Source organism: Salvelinus alpinus, chromosome 1, assembly GCF_045679555.1.
Source record: "Salvelinus alpinus chromosome 1, SLU_Salpinus.1, whole genome shotgun sequence".
Taxonomy (NCBI): domain Eukaryota; kingdom Metazoa; phylum Chordata; class Actinopteri; order Salmoniformes; family Salmonidae; genus Salvelinus; species Salvelinus alpinus.
In genome coordinates, this window is record NC_092086.1 from 120,023,468 (window position 1) to 120,041,351 (window position 17,884).

Here is a 17,884-nt window from a genome sequence, read left to right on the forward strand (position 1 = left end):
AGGTAGTAGGGAGGACCAGGGATGTTCTCTGTTTAGTGAGTCCTCCAGATCAGAGGCAGTAGGGATGACCAGGGATGTTCTCTGTTTAGTGAGTCCTCCAGATCAGAGGCAGTAGAGATGTTTAGTGAGTCCTCCAGATCAGAGGCAGTAGGGATGACCAGGGATGTTCTCTGTTTAGTGAGTCCTCCAGATCAGAGGCAGTAGGGATGACCAGGGATGTTCTCTGTTTAGTGAGTCCTCCAGATCAGAGGCAGTAGGGATGACCAGGGATGTTCTCTGTTTAGTGAGTCCTCCAGATCAGAGGTAGTAGGGAGGACCAGGGATGTTCTCTGTTTAGTGAGTCCTCCAGATCAGAGGCAGTAGGGATGACCAGGGATGTTCTCTGTTTAGTGAGTCCTCCAGATCAGAGGCAGTAGGGATGACCAGGGATGTTCTCTGTTTAGTGAGTCCTCCAGATCAGAGGCAGTAGGGATGACCAGGGATGTTCTCTGTTTAGTGAGTCCTCCAGATCAGAGGCAGTAGGGATGACCAGGGATGTTCTCTGTTTAGTGAGTCCTCCAGATCAGAGGCAGTAGGGATGACCAGGGATGTTCTCTGTTTAGTGAGTCCTCCAGATCAGAGGCAGTAGGGATGACCAGGGATGTTCTCTGTTTAGTGAGTCCTCCAGATCAGAGGTAGTAGGGAGGACCAGGGATGTTCTCTGTTTAGTGAGTCCTCCAGATCAGAGGCAGTAGGGATGACCAGGGATGTTCTCTGTTTAGTGAGTCCACCAGATCAGAGGCAGTAGGGATGACCAGGGATGTTCTCTGTTTAGTGAGTCCTCCAGATCAGAGGCAGTAGGGATGACCAGGGATGTTCTCTGTTTAGTGAGTCCTCCAGATCAGAGGCAGTAGAGATGTTTAGTGAGTCCTCCAGATCAGAGGCAGTAGGGATGACCAGGGATGTTCTCTGTTTAGTGAGTCCTCCAGATCAGAGGTAGTAGGGAGGACCAGGGATGTTCTCTGTTTAGTGAGTCCTCCAGATCAGAGGCAGTAGGGATGACCAGGGATGTTCTCTGTTTAGTGAGTCCACCAGATCAGAGGCAGTAGGGATGACCAGGGATGTTCTCTGTTTAGTGAGTCCTCCAGATCAGAGGCAGTAGGGATGACCAGGGATGTTCTCTGTTTAGTGAGTCCTCCAGATCAGAGGCAGTAGGGATGACCAGGGATGTTCTCTGTTTAGTGAGTCCTCCAGATCAGAGGCAGTAGGGATGACCAGGGATGTTCTCTGTTTAGTGAGTCCTCCAGATCAGAGGTAGTAGGGAGGACCAGGGATGTTCTCTGTTTAGTGAGTCCTCCAGATCAGAGGCAGTAGGGATGACCAGGGATGTTCTCTGTTTAGTGAGTCCTCCAGATCAGAGGCAGTAGGGATGACCAGGGATGTTCTCTGTTTAGTGAGTCCTCCAGATCAGAGGCAGTAGGGATGACCAGGGATGTTCTCTGTTTAGTGAGTCCTCCAGATCAGAGGTAGTAGGGAGGACCAGGGATGTTCTCTGTTTAGTGAGTCCTCCAGATCAGAGGCAGTAGGGATGACCAGGGATGTTCTCTGTTTAGTGAGTCCTCCAGATCAGAGGCAGTAGGGATGACCAGGGATGTTCTCTGTTTAGTGAGTCCTCCAGATCAGAGGCAGTAGGGATGACCAGGGATGTTCTCTGTTTAGTGAGTCCTCCAGATCAGAGGCAGTAGGGATGACCAGGGATGTTCTCTGTTTAGTGAGTCCTCCAGATCAGAGGCAGTAGGGATGACCAGGGATGTTCTCTGTTTAGTGAGTCCTCCAGATCAGAGGCAGTAGGGATGACCAGGGATGTTCTCTGTTTAGTGAGTCCTCCAGATCAGAGGTAGTAGGGAGGACCAGGGATGTTCTCTGTTTAGTGAGTCCTCCAGATCAGAGGCAGTAGGGATGACCAGGGATGTTCTCTGTTTAGTGAGTCCACCAGATCAGAGGCAGTAGGGATGACCAGGGATGTTCTCTGTTTAGTGAGTCCTCCAGATCAGAGGCAGTAGGGATGACCAGGGATGTTCTCTGTTTAGTGAGTCCTCCAGATCAGAGGTAGTAGGGAGGACCAGGGATGTTCTCTGTTTAGTGAGTCCTCCAGATCAGAGGCAGTAGGGATGACCAGGGATGTTCTCTGTTTAGTGAGTCCACCAGATCAGAGGCAGTAGGGATGACCAGGGATGTTCTCTGTTTAGTGAGTCCTCCAGATCAGAGGCAGTAGGGATGACCAGGGATGTTCTCTGTTTAGTGAGTCCTCCAGATCAGAGGCAGTAGGGATGACCAGGGATGTTCTCTGTTTAGTGAGTCCTCCAGATCAGAGGCAGTAGGGATGTTTAGTGAGTCCTCCAGATCAGAGGCAGTAGGGATGACCAGGGATGTTCTCTGTTTAGTGAGTCCTCCAGATCAGAGGCAGTAGGGATGACCAGGGATGTTCTCTGTTTAGTGAGTCCTCCAGATCAGAGGTAGTAGGGAGAACCAGGGATGTTCTCTGTTTAGTGAGTCCTCCAGATCAGAGGCAGTAGGGATGACCAGGGATGTTCTCTGTTTAGTGAGTCCTCCAGATCAGAGGCAGTAGAGATGTTTAGTGAGTCCTCCAGATCAGAGGCAGTAGGGATGACCAGGGATGTTCTCTGTTTAGTGAGTCCTCCAGATCAGAGGCAGTAGGGATGACCAGGGATGTTCTCTGTTTAGTGAGTCCTCCAGATCAGAGGCAGTAGGGATGACCAGGGATGTTCTCTGTTTAGTGAGTCCTCCAGATCAGAGGTAGTAGGGAGGACCAGGGATGTTCTCTGTTTAGTGAGTCCTCCAGATCAGAGGCAGTAGGGATGACCAGGGATGTTCTCTGTTTAGTGAGTCCTCCAGATCAGAGGTAGTAGGGAGGACCAGGGATGTTCTCTGTTTAGTGAGTCCTCCAGATCAGAGGTAGTAGGGAGGACCAGGGATGTTCTCTGTTTAGTGAGTCCTCCAGATCAGAGGCAGTAGGGATGACCAGGGATGTTCTCTGTTTAGTGAGTCCACCAGATCAGAGGCAGTAGGGATGACCAGGGATGTTCTCTGTTTAGTGAGTCCTCCAGATCAGAGGCAGTAGGGATGACCAGGGATGTTCTCTGTTTAGTGAGTCCTCCAGATCAGAGGCAGTAGGGATGACCAGGGATGTTCTCTGTTTAGTGAGTCCTCCAGATCAGAGGCAGTAGGGATGTTTAGTGAGTCCTCCAGATCAGAGGCAGTAGGGATGACCAGGGATGTTCTCTGTTTAGTGAGTCCTCCAGATCAGAGGCAGTAGGGATGACCAGGGATGTTCTCTGTTTAGTGAGTCCTCCAGATCAGAGGCAGTAGGGATGACCAGGGATGTTCTCTGTTTAGTGAGTCCTCCAGATCAGAGGCAGTAGGGATGACCAGGGATGTTCTCTGTTTAGTGAGTCCTCCAGATCAGAGGCAGTAGGGATGACCAGGGATGTTCTCTGTTTAGTGAGTCCTCCAGATCAGAGGCAGTAGGGATGACCAGGGATGTTCTCTGTTTAGTGAGTCCTCCAGATCAGAGGCAGTAGGGATGACCAGGGATGTTCTCTGTTTAGTGAGTCCTCCAGATCAGAGGTAGTAGGGAGGACCAGGGATGTTCTCTGTTTAGTGAGTCCTCCAGATCAGAGGCAGTAGGGATGACCAGGGATGTTCTCTGTTTAGTGAGTCCTCCAGATCAGAGGCAGTAGGATGACCAGGGATGTTCTCTGTTTAGTGAGTCCTCCAGATCAGAGGCAGTAGGGATGACCAGGGATGTTCTCTGTTTAGTGAGTCCTCCAGATCAGAGGCAGTAGGGATGACCAGGGATGTTCTCTGTTTAGTGAGTCCTCCAGATCAGAGGCAGTAGGGATGACCAGGGATGTTCTCTGTTTAGTGAGTCCGCCAGATCAGAGGCAGTAGGGATGACCAGGGATGTTCTCTGTTTAGTGAGTCCTCCAGATCAGAGGCAGTAGAGATGACCAGGGATGTTCTCTGTTTAGTGAGTCCTCCAGATCAGAGGCAGTAGGGATGTTTAGTGAGTCCTCCAGATCAGATGCAGTAGGGATGTTTAGTGAGTCCTCCAGATCAGAGGCAGTGGGGATGTTTAGTGAGTCCTCCAGATCAGAGGCAGTAGGGATGTTTAGTGAGTCCTCCAGATCAGAGGCAGTAGGGATGTTTAGTGAGTCCTCCAGATCAGAGGCAGTAGAGATGACCAGGGATGTTCTCTGTTTAGTGAGTCCTCCAGATCAGAGGCAGTAGGGATGACCAGGGATGTTCTCTGTTTAGTGAGTCCACCAGATCAGAGGCAGTAGGGATGACCAGGGATGTTCTCTGTTTAGTGAGTCCTCCAGATCAGAGGCAGTAGGGATGACCAGGGATTTTCTCTGTTTAGTGAGTCCTCCAGATCAGAGGCAGTAGGGATGACCAGGGATGTTCTCTGTTTAGTGAGTCCTCCAGATCAGAGGCAGTAGGGATGTTTAGTGAGTCCTCCAGATCAGAGGCAGTAGGGATGTTTAGTGAGTCCTCCAGATCAGAGGCAGTGGGGATGTTTAGTGAGTCCTCCAGATCAGAGGCAGTAGGGATGTTTAGTGAGTCCTCCAGATCAGAGGCAGTAGGGATGTTTAGTGAGTCCTCCAGATCAGAGGCAGTAGAGATGACCAGGGATGTTCTCTGTTTAGTGAGTCCTCCAGATCAGAGGCAGTAGGGATGACCAGGGATGTTCTCTGTTTAGTGAGTCCACCAGATCAGAGGCAGTAGGGATGACCAGGGATGTTCTCTGTTTAGTGAGTCCTCCAGATCAGAGGCAGTAGGGTTGACCAGGGATGTTCTCTGTTTAGTGAGTCCTCCAGATCAGAGGCAGTAGGGATGACCAGGGATGTTCTCTGTTTAGTGAGTCCTCCAGATCAGAGGCAGTAGGGATGACCAGGGATGTTCTCTGTTTAGTGAGTCCTCCAGATCAGAGGCAGTAGGGATGACCAGGGATGTTCTCTGTTTAGTGAGTCCTCCAGATCAGAGGCAGTAGGGATGTTTAGTGAGTCCTCCAGATCAGAGGCAGTAGGGATGACCAGGGATGTTCTCTGTTTAGTGAGTCCTCCAGATCAGAGGCAGTAGGGATGACCAGGGATGTTCTCTGTTTAGTGAGTCCTCCAGATCAGAGGCAGTAGGGATGTTTAGTGAGTCCTCCAGATCAGAGGCAGTAGGGATGACCAGGGATGTTCTCTGTTTAGTGAGTCCTCCAGATCAGAGGCAGTAGGGATGACCAGGGATGTTCTCTGTTTAGTGAGTCCTCCAGATCAGAGGCAGTAGGGATGACCAGGGATGTTCTCTGTTTAGTGAGTCCTCCAGATCAGAGGCAGTAGGGATGACCAGGGATGTTCTCTGTTTAGTGAGTCCTCCAGATCAGAGGCAGTAGGGATGTTTAGTGAGTCCTCCAGATCAGAGGCATTAGGGATGACCAGGGATGTTCTCTGTTTAGTGAGTCCTCCAGATCAGAGGCAGTAGAGATGACCAGGGATGTTCTCTGTTTAGTGAGTCCTCCAGATCAGAGGCAGTAGGGATGTTTAGTGAGTCCTCCAGATCAGAGGCAGTAGGGATGTTTAGTGAGTCCTCCAGATCAGAGGCAGTGGGGATGTTTAGTGAGTCCTCCAGATCAGAGGCAGTAGGGATGTTTAGTGAGTCCTCCAGATCAGAGGCAGTAGGGATGTTTAGTGAGTCCTCCAGATCAGAGGCAGTAGGGATGTTTAGTGAGTCCTCCAGATCAGAGGCAGTAGGGATGTTTAGTGAGTCCTCCAGATCAGAGGCAGTAGAGATGACCAGGGATGTTCTCTGTTTAGTGAGTCCTCCAGATCAGAGGCAGTAGGGATGACCAGGGATGTTCTCTGTTTAGTGAGTCCACCAGGTCAGAGGCAGTAGGGATGACCAGGGATGTTCTCTGTTTAGTGAGTCCTCCAGATCAGAGGCAGTAGGGATGACCAGGGATGTTCTCTGTTTAGTGAGTCCTCCAGATCAGAGGCAGTAGGGATGACCAGGGATGTTCTCTGTTTAGTGAGTCCTCCAGATCAGAGGCAGTAGGGATGTTTAGTGAGTCCTCCAGATCAGAGGCAGTAGGGATGACCAGGGATGTTCTCTGTTTAGTGAGTCCTCCAGATCAGAGGCAGTAGGGATGACCAGGGATGTTCTCTGTTTAGTGAGTCCTCCAGATCAGAGGCAGTAGGGATGACCAGGGATGTTCTCTGTTTAGTGAGTCCTCCAGATCAGAGGCAGTAGAGATGTTTAGTGAGTCCTCCAGATCAGAGGCAGTAGGGATGACCAGGGATGTTCTCTGTTTAGTGAGTCCTCCAGATCAGAGGCAGTAGGGATGACCAGGGATGTTCTCTGTTTAGTGAGTCCTCCAGATCAGAGGCAGTAGGGATGACCAGGGATGTTCTCTGTTTAGTGAGTCCTCCAGATCAGAGGCAGTAGGGATGACCAGGGATGTTCTCTGTTTAGTGAGTCCTCCAGATCAGAGGCAGTAGGGATGACCAGGGATGTTCTCTGTTTAGTGAGTCCTCCAGATCAGAGGCAGAAGGGATGACCAGGGATGTTCTCTGTTTAGTGAGTCCTCCAGATCAGAGGCAGTAGGGATGACCAGGGATGTTCTCTGTTTAGTGAGTCCTCCAGATCAGAGGCAGTAGGGATGACCAGGGATGTTCTCTGTTTAGTGAGTCCTCCAGATCAGAGGCAGTAGGGATGACCAGGGATGTTCTCTGTTTAGTGAGTCCTCCAGATCAGAGGCAGTAGGGATGACCAGGGATGTTCTCTGTTTAGTGAGTCCTCCAGATCAGAGGCAGTAGGGATGACCAGGGATGTTCTCTGTTTAGTGAGTCCGCCAGATCAGAGGCAGTAGGGATGACCAGGGATGTTCTCTGTTTAGTGAGTCCTCCAGATCAGAGGCAGTAGGGATGACCAGGGATGTTCTCTGTTTAGTGAGTCCTCCAGATCAGAGGCAGTAGGGATGACCAGGGATGTTCTCTGTTTAGTGAGTCCTCCAGATCAGAGGCAGTAAGGATGACCAGGGATGTTCTCTGTTTAGTGAGTCCTCCAGATCAGAGGCAGTAGGGATGACCAGGGATGTTCTCTGTTTAGTGAGTCCTCCAGATCAGAGGCAGTAGGGATGACCAGGGATGTTCTCTGTTTAGTGAGTCCGCCAGATCAGAGGCAGTAGGGATGACCAGGGATGTTCTCTGTTTAGTGAGTCCTCCAGATCAGAGGCAGTAGGGATGACCAGGGATGTTCTCTGTTTAGTGAGTCCTCCAGATCAGAGGCAGTAGAGATGTTTAGTGAGTCCTCCAGATCAGAGGCAGTAGGGATGACCAGGGATGTTCTCTGTTTAGTGAGTCCTCCAGATCAGAGGTAGTAGGGAGGACCAGGGATGTTCTCTGTTTAGTGAGTCCTCCAGATCAGAGGTAGTAGGGAGGACCAGGGATGTTCTCTGTTTAGTGAGTCCTCCAGATCAGAGGCAGTAGGGATGACCAGGGATGTTCTCTGTTTAGTGAGTCCACCAGATCAGAGGCAGTAGGGATGACCAGGGATGTTCTCTGTTTAGTGAGTCCTCCAGATCAGAGGCAGTAGGGATGACCAGGGATGTTCTCTGTTTAGTGAGTCCTCCAGATCAGAGGCAGTAGGGATGACCAGGGATGTTCTCTGTTTAGTGAGTCCTCCAGATCAGAGGCAGTAGGGATGTTTAGTGAGTCCTCCAGATCAGAGGCAGTAGGGATGACCAGGGATGTTCTCTGTTTAGTGAGTCCTCCAGATCAGAGGCAGTAGGGATGACCAGGGATGTTCTCTGTTTAGTGAGTCCTCCAGATCAGAGGCAGTAGGGATGACCAGGGATGTTCTCTGTTTAGTGAGTCCTCCAGATCAGAGGCAGTAGGGATGACCTGGGATGTTCTCTGTTTAGTGAGTCCTCCAGATCAGAGGCAGTAGGGATGACCAGGGATGTTCTCTGTTTAGTGAGTCCTCCAGATCAGAGGCAGTAGGGATGACCAGGGATGTTCTCTGTTTAGTGAGTCCTCCAGATCAGAGGCAGTAGGGATGACCAGGGATGTTCTCTGTTTAGTGAGTCCTCCAGATCAGAGGTAGTAGGGAGGACCAGGGATGTTCTCTGTTTAGTGAGTCCTCCAGATCAGAGGCAGTAGGGATGACCAGGGATGTTCTCTGTTTAGTGAGTCCTCCAGATCAGAGGCAGTAGGATGACCAGGGATGTTCTCTGTTTAGTGAGTCCTCCAGATCAGAGGCAGTAGGGATGACCAGGGATGTTCTCTGTTTAGTGAGTCCTCCAGATCAGAGGCAGTAGGGATGACCAGGGATGTTCTCTGTTTAGTGAGTCCTCCAGATCAGAGGCAGTAGGGATGACCAGGGATGTTCTCTGTTTAGTGAGTCCGCCAGATCAGAGGCAGTAGGGATGACCAGGGATGTTCTCTGTTTAGTGAGTCCTCCAGATCAGAGGCAGTAGAGATGACCAGGGATGTTCTCTGTTTAGTGAGTCCTCCAGATCAGAGGCAGTAGGGATGTTTAGTGAGTCCTCCAGATCAGATGCAGTAGGGATGTTTAGTGAGTCCTCCAGATCAGAGGCAGTGGGGATGTTTAGTGAGTCCTCCAGATCAGAGGCAGTAGGGATGTTTAGTGAGTCCTCCAGATCAGAGGCAGTAGGGATGTTTAGTGAGTCCTCCAGATCAGAGGCAGTAGAGATGACCAGGGATGTTCTCTGTTTAGTGAGTCCTCCAGATCAGAGGCAGTAGGGATGACCAGGGATGTTCTCTGTTTAGTGAGTCCACCAGATCAGAGGCAGTAGGGATGACCAGGGATGTTCTCTGTTTAGTGAGTCCTCCAGATCAGAGGCAGTAGGGATGACCAGGGATTTTCTCTGTTTAGTGAGTCCTCCAGATCAGAGGCAGTAGGGATGACCAGGGATGTTCTCTGTTTAGTGAGTCCTCCAGATCAGAGGCAGTAGGGATGTTTAGTGAGTCCTCCAGATCAGAGGCAGTAGGGATGTTTAGTGAGTCCTCCAGATCAGAGGCAGTGGGGATGTTTAGTGAGTCCTCCAGATCAGAGGCAGTAGGGATGTTTAGTGAGTCCTCCAGATCAGAGGCAGTAGAGATGACCAGGGATGTTCTCTGTTTAGTGAGTCCTCCAGATCAGAGGCAGTAGGGATGACCAGGGATGTTCTCTGTTTAGTGAGTCCACCAGATCAGAGGCAGTAGGGATGACCAGGGATGTTCTCTGTTTAGTGAGTCCTCCAGATCAGAGGCAGTAGGGTTGACCAGGGATGTTCTCTGTTTAGTGAGTCCTCCAGATCAGAGGCAGTAGGGATGACCAGGGATGTTCTCTGTTTAGTGAGTCCTCCAGATCAGAGGCAGTAGGGATGACCAGGGATGTTCTCTGTTTAGTGAGTCCTCCAGATCAGAGGCAGTAGGGATGACCAGGGATGTTCTCTGTTTAGTGAGTCCTCCAGATCAGAGGCAGTAGGGATGTTTAGTGAGTCCTCCAGATCAGAGGCAGTAGGGATGACCAGGGATGTTCTCTGTTTAGTGAGTCCTCCAGATCAGAGGCAGTAGGGATGACCAGGGATGTTCTCTGTTTAGTGAGTCCTCCAGATCAGAGGCAGTAGGGATGTTTAGTGAGTCCTCCAGATCAGAGGCAGTAGGGATGACCAGGGATGTTCTCTGTTTAGTGAGTCCTCCAGATCAGAGGCAGTAGGGATGACCAGGGATGTTCTCTGTTTAGTGAGTCCTCCAGATCAGAGGCAGTAGGGATGACCAGGGATGTTCTCTGTTTAGTGAGTCCTCCAGATCAGAGGCAGTAGGGATGACCAGGGATGTTCTCTGTTTAGTGAGTCCTCCAGATCAGAGGCAGTAGGGATGTTTAGTGAGTCCTCCAGATCAGAGGCATTAGGGATGACCAGGGATGTTCTCTGTTTAGTGAGTCCTCCAGATCAGAGGCAATAGAGATGACCAGGGATGTTCTCTGTTTAGTGAGTCCTCCAGATCAGAGGCAGTAGGGATGTTTAGTGAGTCCTCCAGATCAGAGGCAGTAGGGATGACCAGGGATGTTCTCTGTTTAGTGAGTCCTCCAGATCAGAGGCAGTAGGGATGACCAGGGATGTTCTCTGTTTAGTGAGTCCTCCAGATCAGAGGCAGTAGGGATGACCAGGGATGTTCTCTGTTTAGTGAGTCCTCCAGATCAGAGGCAGTAGAGATGTTTAGTGAGTCCTCCAGATCAGAGGCAGTAGGGATGACCAGGGATGTTCTCTGTTTAGTGAGTCCTCCAGATCAGAGGCAGTAGGGATGACCAGGGATGTTCTCTGTTTAGTGAGTCCTCCAGATCAGAGGCAGTAGGGATGACCAGGGATGTTCTCTGTTTAGTGAGTCCTCCAGATCAGAGGCAGTAGGGATGACCAGGGATGTTCTCTGTTTAGTGAGTCCTCCAGATCAGAGGCAGTAGAGATGTTTAGTGAGTCCTCCAGATCAGAGGCAGTAGGGATGACCAGGGATGTTCTCTGTTTAGTGAGTCCTCCAGATCAGAGGCAGTAGGGATGACCAGGGATGTTCTCTGTTTAGTGAGTCCTCCAGATCAGAGGCAGTAGGGATGACCAGGGATGTTCTCTGTTTAGTGAGTCCTCCAGATCAGAGGCAGTAGGGATGACCAGGGATGTTCTCTGTTTAGTGAGTCCTCCAGATCAGAGGCAGTAGGGATGACCAGGGATGTTCTCTGTTTAGTGAGTCCTCCAGATCAGAGGCAGAAGGGATGACCAGGGATGTTCTCTGTTTAGTGAGTCCTCCAGATCAGAGGCAGTAGGGATGACCAGGGATGTTCTCTGTTTAGTGAGTCCTCCAGATCAGAGGCAGTAGGGATGACCAGGGATGTTCTCTGTTTAGTGAGTCCTCCAGATCAGAGGCAGTAGGGATGACCAGGGATGTTCTCTGTTTAGTGAGTCCTCCAGATCAGAGGCAGTAGGGATGACCAGGGATGTTCTCTGTTTAGTGAGTCCTCCAGATCAGAGGCAGTAGGGATGACCAGGGATGTTCTCTGTTTAGTGAGTCCGCCAGATCAGAGGCAGTAGGGATGACCAGGGATGTTCTCTGTTTAGTGAGTCCTCCAGATCAGAGGCAGTAGGGATGACCAGGGATGTTCTCTGTTTAGTGAGTCCTCCAGATCAGAGGCAGTAGGGATGACCAGGGATGTTCTCTGTTTAGTGAGTCCTCCAGATCAGAGGCAGTAGGGATGACCAGGGATGTTCTCTGTTTAGTGAGTCCTCCAGATCAGAGGCAGTAAGGATGACCAGGGATGTTCTCTGTTTAGTGAGTCCTCCAGATCAGAGGCAGTAGGGGTGACCAGGGATGTTCTCTGTTTAGTGAGTCCTCCAGATCAGAGGCAGTAGGGATGACCAGGGATGTTCTCTGTTTAGTGAGTCCGCCAGATCAGAGGCAGTAGGGATGACCAGGGATGTTCTCTGTTTAGTGAGTCCTCCAGATCAGAGGCAGTAGGGGTGACCAGGGATGTTCTCTGTTTAGTGAGTCCTCCAGATCAGAGGCAGTAGGGATGACCAGGGATGTTCTCTGTTTAGTGAGTCCTCCAGATCAGAGGCAGTAGGGATGACCAGGGATGTTCTCTGTTTAGTGAGTCCTCCAGATCAGAGGCAGTAGGGATGTTTAGTGAGTCCTCCAGAGGCAGTAGGGATGTTTAGTGAGTCCTCCAGATCAGAGGCAGTAGGGATGTTTAGTGAGTCCTCCAGATCAGAGGCAGTAGGGATGTTTAGTGAGTCCTCCAGATCAGAGGCAGTAGGGATGTTTAGTGAGTCCTCCAGATCAGAGGCAGTAGGGATGTTTAGTGAGTCCTCCAGATCAGAGGCAGTAGGGATGTTTAGTGAGTCCTCCAGATCAGAGGCAGTAGGGATGTTTAGTGAGTCCTCCAGACCAGAGGCAGTAGGGATGTTTAGTGAGTCCTCCAGACCAGAGGCAGTAGGGATGTTTAGTGAGTCCTCCAGATCAGAGGCAGTAGGGACGACCAGGGATGTTCTCTTGACAAGTGTGTGTTCTCTTGATAAACAAGAGACAATTTTCCTCTCAAAATGTAACGAGTACTTTTGGGTGTCAGGGAAAATGTATGTACAAAGTACATTATTTTATTTAGGAATGTAGTGAAGTAAAAGTACACAAAAAAAATAAATAGTAATGTACAGATACCCCCCAAAACTACTTAAGTTGCACTTTATAAAGTATTTTTACTGAAATACTTTACAACACTGCAGATTTCACAATAGACTGTGTGCCCTCAGGCCCCTCCTCCACCACTACCACATATCACAACATCTATGTGTGTATAATGTTATCATGTGTGTGGATAGTGCGTATGTTATCGTGTTTTTGTATGCTTGTGACTTTACCTATGTTTGTGTCTCTTCACACTCCCCGCTGTTCCATAAGGTGTATTTTTACCTGCTTTTTAAATCTGATTCTGCTGCTGCATCAGTTACCTGATGTGGAATAGAGTTCCATGTAGTCATGGCTCTATGTAGTACTGTGCACCTCCCATAGTCTGTTCTGGACTTGGGGTCTATGAAGAGACCTCTGGTGGCATGTCTTGTAGGGTATGCATTAGAGGTCGACTGATTAATCGGAATGGCCGATTAATTAGGGCCGATTTCAAGTTATTTATTTTTTTACACCTTTATTTAACTGGGCAAGTCAGTTAAGAACACATTCCTTTTTTCAATGACGGCCTAGGAACGGTGGGTTAACTGCCTTGTTCAGGGGCAGAACGACAGATTTGTACCTTGTCAGCTCAGGGATTCAATCTTGCAACCTTACGGTTAACTAGTCCAACGCTCTAACCACCTGCCTCACGAGGAGCCTGCCTGTTACGCGAATGCAGTAAGCCAAGGTAAGTTGCTAGCTAGCATTAAACTTATCTAATAAAAATCAATCAATCATAATCACTAGTTAACTACACATGGTTGATGATATTACTAGTTTATCTAGCGTGTCCTGCGTTGCATATAATCGATGCGGGGCGCATTCGCGAAAAAGGACTGTCGTTGCTCAAACGTGTACCTAACCATAAACATCAATGCCTTTCTTAAAATCAGTACACAGAAGTATATATTTTTAAACCTGCATATTTAGCTAAAATAAATTCAGGTTAGCAGCCAATATAAACGAGGTGAAATTGTGTTACTTCTCTTGCGTTCATTGCACGCAGAGTCAGGGTATATGCAACAGTTTGGGCCGCCTGGCTCATTGCGAACTAATTTGCCAGAATTTTACGTAATTATGACATAACATTGAAGGTTGTGCAATGTAACAGCAATATTTAGACTGATGGATGCCATCCGTAAGATAAAATACGTAACGTTTCCTTATTTCACTGAAAGAATAAATGTTTTGTTTTCGAAATTATAGTTTCCGGATTCGACCATATTAATGACCTAAGGCTCGTATTTCTGTGTGTTATTATGTTATAATTAAGTCTATGATTTGATAGAGCAGTCTGACTGAGCGATGGTAGGCACCAGCAGGCTCGTAAGCATTCATTCAAACAGCACGTCCGTGCGTTTTGCCAGCAGCTCTTCGTTGTGCTTCAAGCATTGAGCTGTTTATGACTTCAAGCCTATCAACTCCCGAGATGAGGCTGGTGTAACCGATGTGAATTGGCTAGCTAGTTAGCGGGGTACGCTCTAATAGCGTTTCAAACGTCACTCGCTCCGAGACTTGGAGTAGTTGTTCCCCTTGCTCTGCATGGGTAAGGCTGCTTCGAGGGTGGCTGTTGTCGATGTGTTCCTGGTTTGAGCCCAGGTAGGAGCGAGGAGAGGGATGGAAGCTATACTATTACACTGGCAATACTAAAGTGCCTATAAGAACATCCAATAGTCAAAGGTATATGAAATACAAATGGTATAGAGAGAAATAGTCCTATAATAACTACAACCTAAAACTTCTTACCTGGGAATATTGAAGACTCATGTTAAAAGGAACCACCAGCTTTCATATGTTCTCATGTTCTGAGCAAGGAACTTAAACGTTAGCTTTCTTACATGGCACATATTGCACTTTTACTTTCTTCTCCAACACTTTGTTTTTGCATTATTTAAACCAAATTTAACATGTTTCATTATTTATTTGAGGCTAAATTGATTTTATTGATGTATTATATTAAGTTAAAATAAGTGTTCATTCACTATTGTTGTAATTGTCATTATTACAAATACATTTTTAAAAATCGGCCGATTAATCGGTATCGGCTTTTTTGGTCCTCCAATAATCGGTATCGGTATCTGCGTTGAAAATTCATAATCGGTCGACCTCTAGTATGCATGGGTGTCCGGAGCTGTGTGCCAGTAGTTTAGACAGGCAGCTCGGTGTATTCAACATCAAATGTATTTATAAAGCCCTTCGTACATCAGCTGATATCTCAAAGTGCTGTACAGAAACCCAGCCTAAAACCCCAAACAGCAAGCAATATAGGTGTAGAAGCACGGTGGCTAGGAAAAACTCCCTAGAAAGGCCAAAACCTAGGAAGAAACCTAGAGAGGAACCAGGCTATGAGGGGTGGCCAGTCCTCTTCTGGCTGTGCCGGGTGGAGATTATAACAGAACATGGCCAAGATGTTCATAAATGACCAGCATGGTCAAATAATAATAATCACAGTATTTGTCGAGGGTGCAGCAAGTCAGCACCTCAGGAGTAAATGTCAGTTGGCTTTTCATAAGAGTATCGCTACCGCTCCTGCTGTCTCTAGAGAGTTGAAAACAGCAGGTCTGGGACAGGTAGCACGTCCGGTGAACAGGTCAGGGTTCCATAGCCGCAGGCAGAACAGTTGAAACTGGAGCAGCAGCACGGACAGGTGGACTGGGGACAGCAAGGAGTCATCGTGCCAGGTAGTCCTGAGGCATGGTCCTCCGAGAGAGAGAATTAGAGAGAGCATACTTAAATTCACACAGGACACCGGATAAGACAGAAGTACTCCAGATATAACAAACTGACCCTAGCCCCCCGACACATAAACTAATGCAGCATAAATACTGGAGGCTGAGACAGGAGGGGTCAGGAGACACTGTGGCCCCATCCGATGATACCCCCGGACAGGGCCTGCATCTGCCTGCCCACCCAGCATCACTTCTCTGGACGGTTCTGACCTAGAATATGTGGACAACTACAACTACCTAGGTGTCTGGTTAGACTGTAAACTCTCCTTCCAGACTCACATAAAACATCTCCATTCCAAAGTTACATCTAGAATTGGCTTCCTATTTCGCAACAAAGCATCCTTCACCCATGCTGCCAAACATACCCTCGTAAAACTGATCATCTTACCGATCCTCGACTTCGGCGATGTCATTTACAAAATAGCCTCCTATACCCTACTCAGCAAATTGGATGCAGTCTATCACAGTGACATCCGTTTTGTCACCAAAGCCCCATATACTACACTGTGACCTGTATGCTCTCGTTGGCTGGCCCTCGCTTCATACTCGTCGCCAAACCCACTGGCTCCAGGTCATCTATAAGTCTCTGCTAGGTAAAGTCCCGCATTATTTCTGCTCGCTGGTCACCATAGCAGCACCCACCCGTAGCACATGCTCCAGCAGGTATATCTCACTGGTCACCCCCAAAGCCAATTCCTCCTTTGGCCGCCTCTCCTTCCAGTTCTCTGCTGCCATTGACTGGAACGAACTACAAACTCTCTGAACCTGGAAACACTTATCTCCCTCACTAGCTTTAAGCACCAGCTGTCAGAGCAACTCACAGATCACCGCACCTGTACATAGACCATCTATAATTTAGCCCAAACAACTACCTCTTCCCCTACTGTATTTATTTATTTTGCACCTTTGCACCCAATATCTCTACTCTGCACACTCATCTACTGTCAAATCTACCGTTTTAATTGCTATATTGTATTTACTTCGCCACCATGGTGTCAGGTTTTGGCCAAGACTGTTCGGGTTTTGGTCACTAGATGTCCCCATTGCACCGTTTTTCTTGCTCTAATTATTGTTTGCACCTGTAGGTCATTCCCTTGTTAGTATTTAAACCCTGTGTGTTCCTCAGTTCCTTGCTCAGTGTTTGTAAGTTAGCACCCAGCCCCAGCCCAAGCCTTGTTTTATTCAGATATTTCTCTTGTTGGATTTTCCAGAGGTTCTCTGGTTTAGTTCTTGTGTATTATTTGAGTAGTCTTTTGAGGTTTGTTTTTCCCTGCTGTTTTTTACCACTTTGTGGAGTTTCTTTTGTATTTTGGAGGATTTCCATTTTGTGCCTTTTGTCTTTATTTTTGGACATTGTGGATTTAGTTTCTTTGCCTGAAGATTTTGTTCTTTAATTAAACCACCATCTCTAGTACTGCTGTGTCTGCCTCATCTTCTGGGTTCTGACGATTATTAGTGACTGTTTCTCGCACCGGGTCCTGACACATGGCCTATTTATTGCCTTTACCTCCCTTATCTCACCTAATTTGCTCACATTGTATATAGACTTATTTTTCTACTGTATTATTTACTGTATGTTTGTTTATTCCATGTGTAACTCTGTGTCACACTGCTTTGCTTTATCTTGGCCAGGTCGCAGTTGTAAATGAGAACTTGTTATCAACTTGCCTACCTGGTTAAATAAAGGTGAAATAAAAAAAAATGAAATAAAAAATGAAAACAGCCTCTCTTAGGGTGAGTAAAATGGTCAGAGTGAGGTGTTCTCTCGTTTGTGTCTGGAAGTAACTAGCAGTGTGCGCTCTGAACGCTCCAACAGCCGAAACGCTCGGGATTTAGCAACTGACAATCTGATATGACAACGCTCTGAATTTACGAACGCCCAGAGCACACTCCGGCACTACAGAGTGAATTTACGAACGCACCCATAGTTGATGAGAGACTTGGTCGTCTGATTCGGTTCGGTGGCAGCAAGTAGCAACAGTACCTATGGGGCGGAGTTATGGGAGAGACCCGAATCAGCTTCCAAAACGTTTGTTTGTTCGTCGCGATGGTCAGTAATGCCGCGTTCACAACACCTGGGAACTCGGAAATATCCGACTTCATTGCCTTCAAACCAACTGGGAAATCAGAAATCTGACTTCAGTGCGTTCAAAACAAATGGCAACTCGGGGAAAAAACGTGCTCCGACTGGGAAAAATCTATTTGAACGGTGATCCAACTCGGGGACTCTTTCTAGAGCTCTGACCTGGAGATCACTGACGTCATGATTTGGTCTCGTATTGTTCCCAGTTGTTTTGTTCGTTAGACAGTCGGATCTGGCACTGACGCCGGGTCATGGAGGAGAGGACGGTCTTTTGCGGTTTCAAAACAACTGGGAACTTCGGAATAACAGAGGTCTTGACGTGATGATATTAAACGTCGGAGCTCTAGAAAGATGCCCGAGTATCCGACTTGAATACCGAGTTAGATGACCGTTCACAATGTGTTTTTCCCAGTCTGAGATCGTTTAATTGTTGTTCCCAGTTGTCTTGAACGCCCTGAAGTTGGAGATTTCCGAGTTCCCAGTTGTTTTGAACACGGCATTGTGCCCAAACCAGAAAACCCCAAGTGTCACGCCAACGACAGATCGCAACATCCACAATGGAACTTTCATATCAATCTATTAAAACCGCGAATCAAGCAAGAGAGGCGGTGAGTATTGTTTTGATCGATATGGCTTAATATACAAAGGAATCACTATATTTTTCGCATCGTGTTTTATATTAAGTAAGTTACAAGTTTCACAAGCTAACCAGTTAGCTAGCTAGTTGCATGAATCATTCAGTGAGTCTTTCAGCGTCCACTGTTGCCTAGGCAATCTGTCTTGGCGCTGTGTCGTGAATATGGTGCTGG

At 48.2% G+C, this 17,884-nt stretch overlaps 1 protein-coding gene across 2 annotated transcripts in view; it reads left to right on the top strand.

Moving 5' to 3' along the window:
- The first annotated feature begins 11,632 nt into the window (after positions 1 to 11,632).
- katnal2 (katanin p60 subunit A-like 2) overlaps positions 11,633 to 17,884 on the top strand; it is a 37,373-nt gene continuing 31,121 nt past the window's right edge. For both annotated transcript variants that reach the window (XM_071342959.1, XM_071342969.1), the window contains exon 1: positions 11,633 to 17,683. In XM_071342959.1, the coding sequence (XP_071199060.1) occupies positions 17,633 to 17,683 (51 nt within the window). In that variant the 5' untranslated portion in view covers positions 11,633 to 17,632. The remainder of the gene's footprint in view (positions 17,684 to 17,884) is intronic.